The 17,032-nt window shown below is 46.0% G+C and overlaps 1 protein-coding gene across 2 annotated transcripts in view; it reads right to left on the reverse strand.

The window, feature by feature from the left end:
• Positions 1–8,556: 8,556 nt before the first annotated feature.
• Positions 8,557–17,032, reverse strand: part of LOC126522337 (mannan-binding lectin serine protease 1-like) — a 76,806-nt gene continuing 68,330 nt past the window's right edge. For both annotated transcript variants that reach the window (XM_050171066.3, XM_055066359.2), the window contains 2 exons: positions 15,895–16,116; positions 8,557–10,479 (listed from right to left, as the gene is read on the reverse strand). In XM_050171066.3, the coding sequence (XP_050027023.1) occupies positions 10,255–10,479; positions 15,895–16,116 (447 nt within the window). In that variant the 3' untranslated portion in view covers positions 8,557–10,254. The remainder of the gene's footprint in view (positions 10,480–15,894; positions 16,117–17,032) is intronic.

The raw sequence follows: 17,032 nt of genomic DNA on the forward strand, positions 1-17,032 counted from the left end.
AACCTGCAGATATCATAGCGTGGTATTGTAAGTTGAATATGCGAGAAAACATAATTATGTTACGCGGAAGCTGAAACACAAACCCCTCTTCCAGCGTTTCTACCATTCATAGAGCGGCGCGGCCCGATTAGTGCCTTGCAACAACACCATCCAGATGGCGCTCGCCCCCGCGCATCCTCAAGAAAGCTGCGGTTCTCGGGAAGTGTCACAAGCAGTCGGGGATATTTGAATGCTATCGCGTTCCACCCTTAAAGGCGACGCTTAAGCGTCCTCCAAATTTATTCTACCAGCAACAAATCTTTCAACAAAGTCTTTATAGAAACTGCTCTTCTTTGTTGTATTGTGTCGCCGGTACAACACTTTCATATGGTTTAGTATATTCACCTTCTGACAGCGCACGTGTTTGGACCACCGGCCAAACACCCTCAGCTTCTGAGCGTGTGGCCGTAGGTTCGAAATTCAGAACAGCTAGCGCCATTTCTTTCGTATTTATTTTGTTTAATACATTCATTTCTTTATCGGGATTCATCTTACGTGACTGACGGACGGGTTTCCTCTTCGAGTTGGCATAGAATGCTTACAAATTTAAATAAAAGTCATGAGCCATTCCACTCTGTGTAGGTGAATGACCAGTGAAGCTGCTTAGCGCACGACGCAGAGGGTACACACAATTTTCTACAAAGCTTTGAAGTCATTTACGGTAATGTTTATATACATCCGCGTGGACGACGGGATCGCTGACCCGAGGAGCCGGAACAAACTAGACACGCGCGATGACTCGACGGGTCCGCCTTCACGGGAGAGGGGAAGGAGAAGAAAGTGGATACGCAAGCGCTCGGAACGCCGACAAAGAGAGGGCAGTGCCAACGTAGTCTTAGCCGACGCAGGTCATGGTGTAGCCACTCCCTTTTCGGTCCCCATACATCCACAGTGAAAGCACCGACAATGACCACAGGGGTAGTGTCCTCGCAACTAACGCACACGAAGTGAGTCGCCGTGAATATTACAGGGCTGTGAGCCGTCGCAGTTTTTGCTTGCATGCAGGGGTATCAGCCATTCATGGCGGCAGTTTTCGGCATGCTGTTCTGTGTGTTGTATGCGCGCTTAGAAAGAATATAAGCACTGTTCGCTTCCCTTGACTGAGTGCTTGTAGCCTCTGCCTTACCGGGCTATGAGCCATTGCATTTTTGTTTGCTTACAGGGTAGTAGTTATTGGTGATGATAGATTTTGTTGACACAGAACAAGAATGCGCGGAACCCTACCATATACAGCTTCGCTGTAAGGGGGAGTGGGAGTATTTGACGTCTTTGATATGCCAGTAGGTTGTAAGATCCCATTTGAAAGGCCCTTGTCATCCGATCTCAGTAGGACATACCTCCGGGCCTGAACTAAAGGCCTAAGTACGCTAGGCTGATACGACGCTGATTTGATACTTAAAGTTCCGTGTAGTTAGGCTCTTACAAAAGTGATATTACAGAAACCGTCTTTAACGTTGTGCGATCCGCGTAGAAGTGGGAAGCAGCGACATGGCGAACGGTAACTTCAAACCCGCTACTAAATCAGCAGTGAGAGCCATTTGCAAAGCTCTGCCGTTTATGTGAGCTCGTCTCTGTGTCATGCGACGCTGGTAGCATGCTCGAATTTGTGTGTTAGGCAGCACTAAGTGAAAAATCCATGTCAGCGCTGCATGCTTTTCAGTGTCAAGGCCGCTCATAACGCGCAGTGACTAGGTTCGTTGTGACTCAGTACGACACGTATACGGTGGGCAAGCCACGGATCGTGGACGGGTCTGCAGAGTTGAGTGACAGAAAATCAGCTGAAACCTCTATTCGGCACACGTTATGGCAACGCGCTGTTTATCCAGCCATCGCATGAAGTAGCGCATACGTGCTGTCCTCCTTCCTTATAGTGTACGGAGCCTGCGTGCCCCACTGGAGGCTCAGAGTTCTTCAGATGAGGATTCTTCCAAATATGAGGTTGATAGAGAATATGAGCCGTTAAGCCTGTTCGTTTTTCAGAATCCGTACCATTGTTTAAATTTCCACCGATTAGCCGCCAAGTACAAGAACAATCCGGCGACTCCTGAGCACTTCTTACGAGTTGTCAATGCGAAAGCTGTAAGGTCCGATTGAACGCCGCTCAGTGGTCCTACGAGTTAGGAGTTCTCTCGGGCAAGCGAGCGTGCCGAGATGCTTGGTTCATATAGCCGATTTGGTAAGACATTCGGCTACTGAGCGTGGATTCACAGGTTCGAAACTCGCTACCGCCAACGCTTTTCCTCGTGAATTTATCAGGCCTTTTTATACATTAATTGCTTTATAGCGATTACCGAGGCATACTTAGAGATCAGGCGCGAGCTCTCGCGGAGAAGGAAGGCGCGGATAGCAGAGGTTTCCAAGACCAAAGGTGGCGTGGCGTCGCAGCAATGCCCTCTCGCTTCACGCAACTCCTAGCGCGACAAGGCGGCAGCAGGTGTTCCCAAATTTCGCCCACTCTGCTCCGTCAATACGTGCACGTGACGTGGCAAAGCAGCCAATGGGAATTTGTTCTCCATCTCAAAGCTGGTTGCAACAGGTTGTAAACTACGAAGCGAGCAGTGGTGGTGTCCCGGCGATGCGGCAAATGGTGTGCTCATTGAGCGTTTTGTTCCTTTGTCTAGTCTCTACAATAGGGATTGTGAGAATTCATGCAATTTAAGACACACTAGAAGGCGTTCATCTTCATTATTTTAAGCTGCATGGCTTAAATATCGCAATTTATTGTGTAAATATATATTTGCTTTTCGCCAAGAACATTCCAGAAATGGTAACTTGCACATTCCAATATTATGCTCCAAATATGGCGGAAATCATACCACTGGTTCAGCACCTATTGTTCAGACAGCACTGAGATCTTTTTATATATTCAGTTAAACGAACGTAGGAGGCAAACGCAAAAAAGGCGAACCGGAGGCTTCCCGCAAAGTAGTGCGCCGTCATAGCAAACATGGCCTGCGCCAAAGCAGTCGCGTCTCATGCGCGCCGTTCCTCCAAGGAGGAGGAAAGAGAAAAGTAGAAGGCAGGGAGGTTAACCAGAATAACGTCCGGTTGGCTACCCTACACCGGGGGAATGGGAAAGGGAGAACAAAGATCACAGGGAGAGAGAGGAGGGAAGGAAAGAAGGAAATTGCGGCGAGTTCGCTGACGCGTGTGGTGATGTTTCCCAAGGGGCACGAAGACTTTAGCTTTAAATGCCTTAGAATCGCTTCGAAATGAGTGTGAAAAGAAGCCACCAAGAATTTTCTGGTCCAGAGGACCGCACAACTAACGCAGGCGAGCGAGTGGACTCTGTACGAGTGGGTGTCGGAGAAAGAAAAGGCAGGCAGAGTGTTGACACCGAAGAAACGTTCCAGTGGAAGAGGTCGTGAGCGTAAAAAGAAGCAGGACGAATTTGACCTAGGGCTGTTGCGAAGGGTCGTGGACACCTTTTTTCGGCGGAACGAGATCCCCATTGCCACCAAGCTGATGCGCATCTTTGAAGGGGAGAGCGAGCTGCTATCGGTATCGACGGTAACTATGCACAGAATGTTGAAGAAGCTTGGCTTCCGGTACAAGAAGCGATCTCGGAACGCACTGCTCATAGGAGTGACACACATTGTGCAGTCTCACCGCCGTTACCTGCCCCAGATTGTCCAGTTGCGACGCCAAGGTAGGTACATTTCTTACACCGACGAAACGTGGCTCAACACCGGCTACACGAGTAGTCAAGTTTGGGTTGACGAAACCGTAGATACCCTGCGTAACGCGCGTCGATCCTGCCCGTCAACGGGCCTCAAAAACCCCAGTGGCAAATGCAGCAGGCTTGTTGTGACACTGCGGCAATATAAATGGCTTTGTTGAAGGTGCAGGGGAAGTTTTTTTACGCAAAGAAAAGCGGAGGCAATTATCATGAGGAAATGAACGGCGTGCACTATGAAAAGTGGTTGATTGAGAAATCGCTGCCAGTTCTGCCACCTGTAAATGTTGCGGTTATGGACAGTGCATCTTATCACTCCGTGAAACAGGAAAAGTTGCCGCGAATGAGCAGCCTGCAAAAGGAAATACAGGACTGGCTTTCTGCAAAGGGGGTTGCGTACGGCCAGGACATGGTAAAAGTTGAGCTGGTGAAGCTCACCGAAAACACTAATGCGGGTGGAGACGGATACTGAGTGGACTGTATCTCTGTAGCACCAGGTCACCTTTGTGCACTTGCCCACCCCCCCTATCAATTTCAACTGAATCCGATAGAGCTCGCAAGCGCTGATGTGAAATGTTTCGTGGCCAGGGAAAACAAGGCGTTCAAGATGCAAGACGTGGAGCCGCTGGTATGGAACGGATGGAGCAAGCGAGCGTGGAGAAGTAGAAGTGCGTACAGCACGGTCTAGACGAAGAAGACTCGAAGAAGATAGTGAATCACATTATTGGTGTTGTTGACAGTCTGGACCCAGTGGAGGTGAACCTCGGAGAGGACACACCGAGTAGTGATGACGCAATCTCTGCTGATGAAGACGACATCGAGTGCGAGCCATTGTGATGGCCTTCATCAAGACAGGCTGCGCATTCTGTGTATGGCATGGTATGAAGAACTTTATTTAGGTCCTGAGGGATCACTCTGGGACTGATGCGGGCCGCTCCCACGTAGGTAGAGAGGCCAAGTCCCTCTGCCGTCAAACAGACCCTCTGGACAGCCCTGAGTTGGTCCGCCAGCACTTCACTGTGCAGCATTCACTGCCACCACTGTTCACCTCGAGAACCATCACCGGCCAACGCCAAGCAGCGCCAAAGCCTGTTTTCTAAATCGAGCCAACCCCCAAACTTACTACAATAGGCTGAAACCCCGCAGTCCGGATTAATTTTATTCATCATGACCGGGTTAGGGTACGTTCGTGTCTGCAAAAGCCTTAATGTAACCGCCTGTGGCCTATTTAATTTAGAATGTGGCACGGGGAATGCCCTGCATACTAAGTAATAGTGCTTGGTGATTTCGTTGTAGATTAACAGTTGGTCCCTGTGCTCAGGAGCGGGAGATCCAGCCCCTTCAGGGAGTACACGGCACACTAATCCTCGTGCCTCCCTGTGCGCCACCTCCTTAAGGTTACGCGGGGCTCCCTCCACTGTCGCCATGTGCGCCGGGTACGAAGTAACTGTAGGCGAAGTGAAATCCCTACCCTGCAGCAGTCTATTAGCCGGTTCCGCAACAAATCCTCTCGAGAAGGCTTTAATCGCAGATCGCGAGTCACTGAACACCAAAACTCTTCTTGAATCAATTAGTGCTAGAGCAATAGCCATCTATTCGGCAACTCCCGGATCTTTGGTATGAATGGAAGCAGCATTTCTAATGCTTCCTTTGCCATCTACTACCACCATCGAATAAGCATTTTTACCATTAATCCATGCGGCGTCAACAAACGTCGACTCCTCCTCCTAATCCTTTGCCTCTTGCAACAAAGCCCTAGCTCTCGCGACCCGCCTCCCTACATTGTACACGGGGTGCACATTCCGCGGAAACGGACGAACCATGATATTTGCCCTAAGGTTCACGTTCAACTCGTGTAGGGGGGCCCTATCGTGCGACACAGCCACCGATTCTTCAATTGACTCTGAAATATACCTACCCGCTCGTGTACCTAGCAACCGCTCCCTCTGTGCAGTACGCTGAGTCTCGGCAATTTCATCTAAAGTATTATGCAAACCCAGTCGTAACAACATATCGTTTGACGTAGTCATAGGCAGACCAAGCGCAGCCTTGACAGCTTTTCTGTCTGATTAATGCTTCCAATTTATTTTTCTCCCCCTATGTACTGTGAATATTACGCGTCTTTTTTAAGTGTTCATAAATATAAAAAGTATACCTGTCCGGTGAGGAGTTCCATTCTGAAGGGCTTTGCAATAGGTTAGACAGCTCTGCTTTGTTTTTTTTTCTCTGGCTTGGTAGTTGTCAAACAAACTTGCTTGTTAACTCCACCATGGACGATGACAGGAGGTCGTATGAGGACGACATTAGGTGTCCGGCCATTCTATGAGCTTCGTCAAACGTTTGCGTGAAAATTGGTTTTATGCAAGACTGTCATGTGGAGTAGCAAAAGTGCCCTGAACTTGCATTTCTACTTCTGGGGGTGATTTTCATGTTTTACACATTTTGAGTTGGCTGTTTCTGTGCAGATAGAATTCTTGTTTATTACCGAAAGAAGTGCAATTGTTTTAGTGCTAATCTGTCATGACCGAAGTCGACGGTCCTCAATCAGCTTTTTGTACATTGTAAGTAGGTCATCCTGGAGACCACATGCGCATAATACATGCGACTTCCTCAAAAGAGCCTGTGTATTTTATGTGTGTCTCTCTGAAGTACAGAAATGAAAATCGGTCCTACAACGCGTTCTACATCCTTGCATATGTTATACAACTGTCTCATGTACTGTTGCCTCTTTTTTTTTGCCTGTGACATGGTAATGGTTGATGAATAAGTGCAATGAAGAGGCACCCCGAGAACATGAGGCTGTCCTTTTCATAGTGGCTTTGTGATGCTGCTAGAATGGCGTAGCGACGGCATCATGCTATTTGTATCAAAACTGCGACTGATGATTATCTATGATACAGGCTGAGATAAATATCCCCAGGGTTGTGCAGTCGTCTGAGAAGTCAAACGTCATCACATTTGCTTTGCGATAATTTCGGTGTAGCAGGAGTTACAGAGGTTCTTTGTAACCTTGCTACTCCCGCAATGACCCATGTATTGACTGCAGATGGGAATTACGAAACGGTTACAATTCCACCGTAAACTAAATCCTTAAGTAATTGAAACTCGGTGTACCGTTCGAGTCGACCTAGTGGTCTCTTGTACAATAATTTTTTCGAAGATAGATTGAGAACTACAAGGCATTTGAATGAAAGTTGGCTTTGCCGCGTAGCATATTCTGCTGACGGAGCACGCCACGAATAAATCCCGAGGTGTGAGCTACATAAAGTTTGGCGGGAAAACGACATAATACCCACAAAAACACAACCAACCACAGAAGAAAGGAGCTACCTGTAGAGGTTCTTATTGGCTTCCGTGAGGAGCAATCGTAGATCGCGGAGAAACGAACAAAAGTACTACTCAAACAGTACGGTGCGGTGTATTGGGCGTTAGGAAGCGAGAAAAAGTTTAGGTAACAAACATACAGACAAGAAACTTTATTTGGTTCTAAGGGTTTACGTTGTAGTCGCGGGCCGCAGCCGCGCCGGGCGGAAGACCATGATCTTCAGCCCTGTCGCAGGCCCTTTGGACAGCCAAATTACCGTAAAAAAATCTCCAGTGAAAAGTTTGAGCTCTACCTATACGGATTCGTACTTGCGTCCGCTGAGACGCGCACGTCCTTGCGGGACGGGCGTTCAGACTATTAGGCCACGTGTGAGAGCGAGCGTGAGCTAACACAACCCGGAGGAGCACGCCTTCCTGATTAATTGAAATCTGACCAGCTTTTGCAGTGGTGCAACCAACCTGTGAGATGGACTATAGGTGCCATTTCTGTGCTCTGGACCACAGACACCGGCTTTTTCGCTCAATGGGCCATTTGATGCTTTCGCGTCAAAAAGCAACATACTGAATGTCGTTCAGCTAGCCTCAGGGAGACTGCCCGAAGGACAGTCGGCCAGTCTCACGAAGCCTTGCTAAATGCCGAACCTATGAGCCCGCTCTCAAACATTGCTGATGTATACCCGGTACGACATTTGCAAGGGAGAGATGGTTGTTCTAAAAGAAAGGGTTTGCGGCTGCAGAAGCATGCGTCTACGTGAAAATCTGCAAGAATGTGAGAGCGGGGAAGGATTTGCTTTATAATATAGTACAAGGAAAATGAAGGGAACATGATTTGTCATTTTAGTGTTTTACGCTCGAGTGCAAATGAATGCCTGGAGAACGTCGTTAGTTTAGTAGCAGAAATGAACACTGCCGCAGCCTTCGAGATATTGCGATGCCCCCTAAAAAATTCCAGACAGGTTGTTCTCACATGGCGATTAAGCGCAGTTTGTGATTCCCCCGAAAAATAACTAAATATGATATAGTTGGTCGAAAACGCCATTTGTACCTAGGCTACTGGTCTTAAAGATACTTAGCCCCACAAAAAATCACGCCATAGAAAATTAAAACAACTTGTCCATAGAAAATTCATTGGTACGAACAAACCGTGAAATGAGAATCAATTATAGTGGAGTAATTATAATCGTTACATTAATTATTTGTTATTAATGGATTTACCTAACTATCCGCAACTGAAAATTTGCTCCAGCATAACAAAAACACTAATATGAGCTCTACATTAGGTCTGCAGCGTTTAAATCGGTCTTTAAGCCGCGAGTTCCCATATAGAATATGATGAGTTGGCGTTCTTGTGGCTAAAGAAGAAACGCGTTCAATACACCAGCCCAGTTGATGCATCTTCTTAATTTTCGCAAGTGTACATTGTGTGTGTTTCTTTGTTTATTTGTCTCTATAACGGTGAACCTTCCTCACATAGCGAGCACAGTCGTTGCTGAAGCCGTGCAACCGTCGATAGCAACTCAGGCTTTTGATACCGCTTTATTGAATTTCTTGAGACATGAAGTAATGAACACACTGTTACACACAACAGTATAGCTTAGGGTGCACACTGCACAAACTGCAGAAGAGATTACTGAAAGGATTGACATCTACACACACACACATGAAAAGCAAAGTGGAATATGGCTCAGGCAATGACTGTTTCTGAGGGCTGCCAATAGTTTATTGCAAGCTGTACAGCAAAACTCGCAATGCTGGAGACCCATCGAAAACAGTTCACAGGTGGACTCCGTGCATGCATTCTCAGCCCTCGATGCGCCCCAGTAGCAATTAGTGAAAGCAAAATTGAGCTAGTAACAGTTTTCAAGGCAAGACCTGACGACGCAGTATAAAAAAATTGGTCCTGTTTGCCTATGAACAAAAATTTTGAAAGGCAGTTGGAGTATTGCTGCCTGCCCGAGACTAGAATATGGAACACTTTCAGGGCTGCTTGAGAAAGATTTCACTTCTACCGTAACGTAGCTGATGAACGAAATGTTCAGCTCCGTGTAAGGACTTCACGGAATCTGGTGTAGCCGAATTACGAAAAACATTTTGCTTCAAGCAGCTGTTCTTCCATTGCACCTCTAAGCCACCCTAAATGCCTGGCAATCAATCTAAGCAAAACATAACGGTTCATAGGCGTTGACGTGGAACAAATTGGTCCAAATTCGCTACTAAACGCATTCAACAGCATTATGTCCAGGCCTCGCTAGAACAATATTTACATTATTGAAAACACTGTTGAATCACAAGACACTATTGAATCACTGAATCTACAGCTGGAATAACGTTCCTCAGAGGCTTCGAAAAGCCAAATTTTAATTTTAAATGATACACTTCAACAGTACAAGGATATCATTATGTCCAGGACTTCTGCAGGTGATTACTTTGGAGGTATGAAACGGTCGCCAAGGGGCTAAGGATTACAGCTAGATTTCTAAAGGCCTCTGAAGTTTGCCAGAGATTATTCGCAGGGGTCATTACTGCGAGGGTGGTGTTAGTGCCTACTCGCCCTTTTTTTTTTTGTCGAAATTACGACTTAATTGGATGATCCCTGGAGGTTCTTTTCGCTTCACTAGAGCGCCAGGTTTCCCTTTAGTAGGACTAGCTTTTCTAACGTTGGATACCAGTCCAACGACACCCGCGTTCATCCCAAATGACAGCGTGCTTCAAGCCATCGAACCGCCCGAGAAAGTAGCACGCTTGTCAATCACAGTTCGTGGTGTTGCCGCGCCATATGGCATTCTGTATGACCACGCATGTTGACCTTTGTGCGCAGGTAGACTTTGGGCGTGTCTAAGTGGCACTGGTGTGTGTATTGTTTTGTGTTTTTGCACGCATTATTTTGTGGAGAACCCCTCCCCGCGCCGCGTTCACATTCCGATCTTCATTCGATTTCTCCTTTTACTCTTAGTGTTAGCCGTTAAACGCCCGAGTAATCACCTCCTGCCTCCGTCGCAATATCACCGGAAGTCACGCCCAGCGTTCAGTATGGTCATACGGTGTGGAACACTATATGTGCACATGTTCGCCTGTACTTTCTTCTCGAGTGCGAAGGCCGTCCCCCCTCTGTCCTGAGAAGTTCAGTTCGCCCCGCACGCTTACAGGGCTCGACTCTGCGTACAGTCGAGGAATCTGGACGCATCACTCTGCGGAGTGACCTGCCGGTGAACACCTCAGCTGATGATGCTCTTGACCCATTGGTGAAAGCGGTTCACTTTGGTGTAGAATCCGTAGCTGCCCTTGGAACCACAGAGCACGCTGTCGCCCCAGCTGACGATGCCGATGAGGTACCAGCGGCCTCCGCGCTCTGCCACCAGGGGTCCACCGCTGTCTCCGTCGCAGGCGTCGCGGGCAACGCCGCCCGTAGTTGCGCCCGCGCACAGCATATTCTCGGTCACCTGCGCATGTTTTTCCCCGTCAGCATTTCAATGCACTGTGATTGACTGTAGCACGGATTGAAAATATCAAACAAAAGTTCCAGAGGCTACACAATGGCGGGAGCACAGCTCTTGCAATAAGTTTGCCAAATCAAACATTTGTGACAGGAATGTGCTACAAACAGGATGTCTCAGCTGTCATGGATCGCGTTTTTAAACATAACGAGCCATTCTACGCGAAGATAACCAGGCGCATAGTGTTCACAGTCGAGCAGAGCAGGCGACAGCAGTATTAATGCTGATGCCATATAATTTCGCAATTAGTTGAAATTCTTTAATCTTTAGTTGCTGCTCCTAATGTCATGCTGTCAATGAAAAAAATGTAGAAAATTGAAAGAAACTTAAGTTTGGGCATATTTTCGACCAGGTATTTCTTGTCCGTTTATTGTTTCCGGCTGATAATGAAAGCCCGGGCAAAATAAATAAATATCGCGTGCACAACCGTCCGTCCGCATCAAAAAGCATATTTTTCAGTTTTCGCGGGCTTTCTTTATCAGCCAGAAGAAATAAACTGGACGCAAGTACCTGGCTCAAAACAAGCCAGCTTTATGCTCCTTGCAATTTTCTGCTAATTCATTCACATCACAGCATTAGGATCACTAATTAAAAAATTAGCTGAGTGCAGATAATTAGTCAAATGAATGGCATCAACATCAAAAACTGCTGGCAGCCACTCTCTTCAACTGTGAACAATATGCACTTGATTATCTTCGAGTAGAATGCGCGTCTTTTTATAGCGAAGCTTTATGTGGCTAGGTTCTAGAAAAAATTGCGTGCGTCTATCGCGCAGTGTAGATCAAAAATCTCCCCATATGTGGACCGATTCCGAAGACGGTGCAATACCAGGCCTACCCGCGGCATAGGTGAAGCTGGCTTTAAGCACTCCACCAATTTGCAAAATTAAGTTTAATATCTTAGAAGAAACACTACAATTTTACCTGCGTTGACAATGTCTACGTTCTCACCGCCCTACCTTTGTCAGTGTTCGAGGCGCTTGCGTATCTCATTTCCTTTCTTTTCCCTCTCCCGTGGTGGCGGTCCCGTAAGCGTGCTGCCCATCACGACAGCGAGGCGTAAAAAAATGCGAACCGTCCATGCGGTCCCGATCCCGCAAACTTGAAGTGTTTCACCCTAGCAACCAACGGCCAGGTCTCAGAGGGAGTTTTTGGGGAACCAATTTTTTGTGGCCTGTGTTGTGTGTGCCTGATCGCCTGTAGTTTTTGAGTGACCTCCAAACCATTACTGTACAGCGGGACGTCGACTAACGAACGACCGCCCTGGCTACGGTGAAGAAGTGTGTGTCCTCAGAGTGCGGTAAGGTGCATCTCTGCTCTACATGCCGGGATTCGTAAGTAAAATGTGGCGTACCGCGTTTTGCGACAATACATGGGATGTATGTCCCCCGGTGCCTCATGATTTTCCAAAGCACAACATCCCGGAGGAACGACTAGTCGCGCCTCGCCTTCCATTTATGCGCATACGGCGTTTGACGCATGACAATGGACAGTTCGCCATTAATGGATCCACATATACAGCTTCACTGTTTATCCACCTTCGCATAGCGAAATGGCACTGAATTTTTTTTAACTCAATGCATGATAGCTGCGACACCCTCTTTAATATTTTAGGGACAGCAACTTTATATTTTCATGTCAGCAGATTGCTTATTTGTACTGGTATGTGCGTTTACAAAGAATATATAGGGTACTCTGATAAAGCTAATAAAATGCGAGAAGAAATGCATTTTCGCTTGTTGTCTTTACTTAGTTCCAGCATTACTGTTTATTAGGCACTCGAAGCTTCTCGCACAAGGATGGACAACAAAATACAATCATGAGACACATGATGAGGAAATCCCGACTTACCTCGCCTTATACAATGCCGCTTACATCGATTACCAGCCTTGTAAATTATGCAAATCGTACCAGTAGGAAACAATGACTTCTAGCTCCCTAGATACTGTGTTTGACCCAAGTAAGTTAATATTTCCCGCTAACTCGTTGGAGGCGCTCGAATATGATGAACCTGTAATGTTCAAGCTACAGCATTCTGAATAAGTAATGAAATGTTGTGGAACTCAGCTAAACTGTGTGATAGCAGAAAACAGTAAGTTGAAAGGTTACAGTTATTATAGGTTATAGTTGAAAGGTATATAGGCAATGGAGCGCGGTGACATCTCTAGAAACTGCATTGCGGGAGGAGACCGTAAGATGAACCTGCCTCTTAGAAAAACGAACCTGCTATTAGTTTTCTTAATAGCACAGCTCTTTCCTTTTTAAGCTTTGCATTATATATAGGCAGCTGAGTTGGGAGATGCAGAAATGAACTGCGTCTTTTAAGAAAACTAATTAGAAAAGTCAGCCCCACGAGGAGCAGCCATGAAGATTGCGTTGTCACCTGCTTATAGAAAGAAAGATGCTTTTAATTTTCTCTTCAGAATATTGTTGCACGATATATATGCTGGTGGCACATACCCAAATCAGACAAGACTTTCGCGCTTATATATATATATATATATATATATATATATATATATATATATATGTGTGTGTGTGTGTGTGTGTGTGTATGTGTGTGTGTGTGTGTGTGTGTGTGTGTGCGTGTGTGTACACCCTGCATGCACTTTCATAAGCGAAATCGGACAATATTTTGGCAAAAATTACAACACGCACTTACATGCTAACTTTGTGCCATCCTTCGAAGAAACAAAACTCATCGAAGAGGTTTGGAAAAGGATAGGATGAATCAACTAGTGGCAAAGCTGTTGTGATCAATACCTAGGGGGCGATGATCAATTCCACGACATCAGAGGCCATTCAGCAAACGCTGAAATGACTTGAGGGAAATAACTTGCTTCATACACTATTAAAACAGATAATGGCAGATGCAAGTCTCCAGCCTAAGCCACACATCTTTATTTATTAATTTATTCAGAAAACCTCAAAGGCTCCAGGAGGAGTATTGTGTGAGGAGGGGGGGATTATACAATATATATGTTCATAAGTGGAAGCATTTGAAGGAATGGAAAGAGGTAACGAATATATGAGACGTATACTAAGCTACATAAGACGAGGTGACGTTACATAATAGTTCGCGGAACGCAATATACATTATCAGAATGAATGGCCGCCACCTGCACTATGTAAGGGTGCATCATTTAACACCGTCAAATTTTACAGAAGTAATGTAAGGGCACATCTATTGACATTGGCAACTACGGAAGTTAGCGAGCCGTGTGTGCATAATTAAGAGAAAATTAATGAAAGCAACTGGTCACGAAAAAATTTGTGGTTACTTTATGACGAAACTTAAGAGGATCATGAATGTCGGCAACAATATCAGGGAGGCTATTCCATAGTTCAATGGCTAGTGGTAAGGCTGATGAATTGAAGGCGTTTGTGTGCGCAAAGATAGGTTTGAAGGAGCGGCTGTTGTGCAAGCGGCGAGGCGTTCGTAACGGTTGAGAGAGAGGGAGGACGGTTTGGTGCTGACAGTTTGTTGTTTTATGAAATAAGCAGACTAGAGCAATCTCTCTGCTTGATTCTAAGGAGGATAAGGACAAAGAAGATTTAATATTAGTAACAGCTCAGCGGCGGCTGTAGTCCTTGGTGACGGCTCTAGTCCTCCTACACGTTCAAGAGCGCTGATTAGTTATAGGTTTGATGAGGTGACCAAATTGATGACGCGTGTTCAAGTTGAGGACAAACGAATTTTAGATGTGCTTAAATTAAAAAAGTTCGCCTAAATAGAAACAGTTCAGAATTTATAAACACATGCAGCAGGTAACATAACGTATTTTTGGCATCGCCAATTACTAGCGCTGGCCGGCATAACTAAGTATGTGATAACCGCGTATATGCAAAAATTATCCGAAATTTTCTCAATAGATTTTAGGTCATTTTACACATACACTAGAATTATGGAAATGCAGCCGTTCAATGTTCAAGTTGCATATGTGCGAAGGAATTTCATGACCTCAGCAGTTGCGAAATACGTCTGCCCAAACTTGCGGAACTTGAGGAGAAGTGAATTGACGTTATAGATAAACTTTTTCTGAAAGCTTCCCTTATGCCGCAAAATACCAATTTCAGACAGCGTTAGAGGACATAGCCTAAATATTCCTACAATGTGCACGTCCCATATTAAGCACTAACTGGTCTTAAGCATTAACTGGCTATTAAGCACTAAATAGTCGGATTACATTGCTTGCAGTATCGTTTTGTAAGTGGCTCAAAGTCATATTGTTGCTCAAAAGCTTAATCAGAATTTCGTTCTTTCGCACATACTGAAATAAAGTATTTCAAATACAGTTTCATCGAAATGAAAGATTGAGTTTTAATTATTAGTCGTCAGTTTGTTGTCACCGTGTTAGGACGGGGCTATGAAACTAATCGACATCGTGTGTGCTGTGAAGCACGTGACCTACGTCTGTTTTAAACCATGCAATGTATTTCAATCTGCTGTTTCGAGCAGTGAAAGCACGTACGTAGTAGGTGTCTGCTCCCCGAGCGGGCGACTATTGCAAGTATGATTTCGCAGCGACAGCTCCGATAGCAACGACTCTTCACAGCCGGTTGCATCGTGCACTGGCACTCTCTCTGCTGTGATCCCACGGTGCTTCCGTTAGCCTGCAAGTCATCTTCGTCTTTTTAATATTTAGGCCGCGCTCTGTTGTCAGTCTTCAACGGCGAGAAGCAGAACAGAATGAGACCTTGAGAGTCGAGTCGGGAGTTTCAGTTTTCCATAGACCGTGGGGGCACCTTTACAGACACATATGCTCGCTGTCGCGGCATTAACGTCAGGGTCATGGAGCTTCCTTCTGAAGACCCAAATAACTACGCGGACGCACCGCGAGACTGCATCAGAAGATCTGGGAAAACGCGAGAAGCATTGTTATAACCGTGACATGGTTATATGAAATCCTATGTATTTAGGAAAGGAGTTATTCGCGCGCACAAACAAGCGTCTGTCACCACGAGGATTGCCTTGCTGAACAAAAAGAAAGCATAATTTCTAGTGCAGTGTCCTAAGTTATGTGGCTCTCCCCACATGAATACGGCGGTATCTAGTCTGCTGATGACACAGTTTAAATCGTTACAACGAGACTAATATCAAAATAGAGCCGCAGCTGATAAAATTAGTATTTCACGCAATGTAGCGCAGACGAAGCCATATCCGGCATGGAGATTTCGCACCATGCTGGTAGAGCTCAAAAGCCAAGCAAGAGTGAGAAGACAACACGATTAAAGTTCGTTGGCTTCTCATATAGTCCATATTTTCGGTATATCTGAACCAATCATTGGAAGCCAATGCCTCGCTGTACGAAATCTTCAAAGCAGCTATGGCCTTCAAAACGGAGGCTGGACAGATACGCACCGTAAAATTTGTGGACCGTCGGCAAGTCTCGGGCGCGTGGATGGGCACCTCCACTTCCTGCAGGCGGCTGGATGCGCGCTTGTTGTTCATGGTGCGGCCCCAGCCGGACACCAGTGCCTTCTGCTTGGAGCGCAGAAAGAAATCCTTCTCGACCTGGTCCGCGTCGCCTAGGCACACGGGTGAGACAAGCGTGCTGAAGGGGACGTGCTCAGCCAGCTCGACCTGTAGCGCAGTGAGAGCGTGACAAGTGATAAAGTTTTTAGGGATACACCAACAAGCTAATGCGAAGGAAAAAGGGTTGATGAATATCAGGGAATCTCAAAACACAATCAGTGCCACAATATTCCAAAATCAATGTTTTCCCAAATGTTTTAACGCGATAAGAATTATGCCGACGCCTGGGGCGCAATTAGGCCGTCACCGCCGTAGTCTTGCTGTCGTACTATCAACCGCGCATGGGCGGCCCAAGGGCAAATGCCAAGATCATAGAGTTTCTTACAATTACTAGAGGGAACCGTGTCGCTAGTGTCTACGGCCATTGAAACCAGGACGGTTCAGTCAACATGGAAATGGTGGTTATGTGCACTTACATATAGGCATACACGTTAAACTCTCACCTTTCCGCGCACTTCACACACACACACACACACACACACTTTTTTCCACAGTAACATTCCTGACTCTAAAGCACTAAAACTAGATGGTGCTCGTGAGATGGACGCAAGGACTAGCTGGTTTGCGTGTTCTTCTTTAGGCCACAAATGGATAGAAAAAGTTATGCAGATCAAACGGAAATGCTCGTATCTATGTGCAGCGAAGCGTTCGTGAAGCGGCTGAATGAATGGTACGCAACTGAATGCGATGCGTACATTTCTCTTTATTCTTGCCTGAGTGATACGACGAGAAGTGAAACAGCTGTCCATGTTTCTCCCAGGAAGAGTGGGGCTGGTATGTACTTGCAAGGAGAACTATCACTCGTACGGATGTAAATATGATTAAGTATTGTTGTACTGCTTTTGTGACAGTTACTCATATCTAATCTGTACGAACGGCTATGTAATATAAAACGAGTTCATATACAATACGAATACACTCTCGTCAACTTTAAATCCCAAATGATAATGCTAGGCACATGCAT

The sequence above is a fragment of the Dermacentor andersoni genome, chromosome 6, assembly GCF_023375885.2.
Source record: "Dermacentor andersoni chromosome 6, qqDerAnde1_hic_scaffold, whole genome shotgun sequence".
NCBI lineage: Eukaryota > Metazoa > Arthropoda > Arachnida > Ixodida > Ixodidae > Dermacentor > Dermacentor andersoni.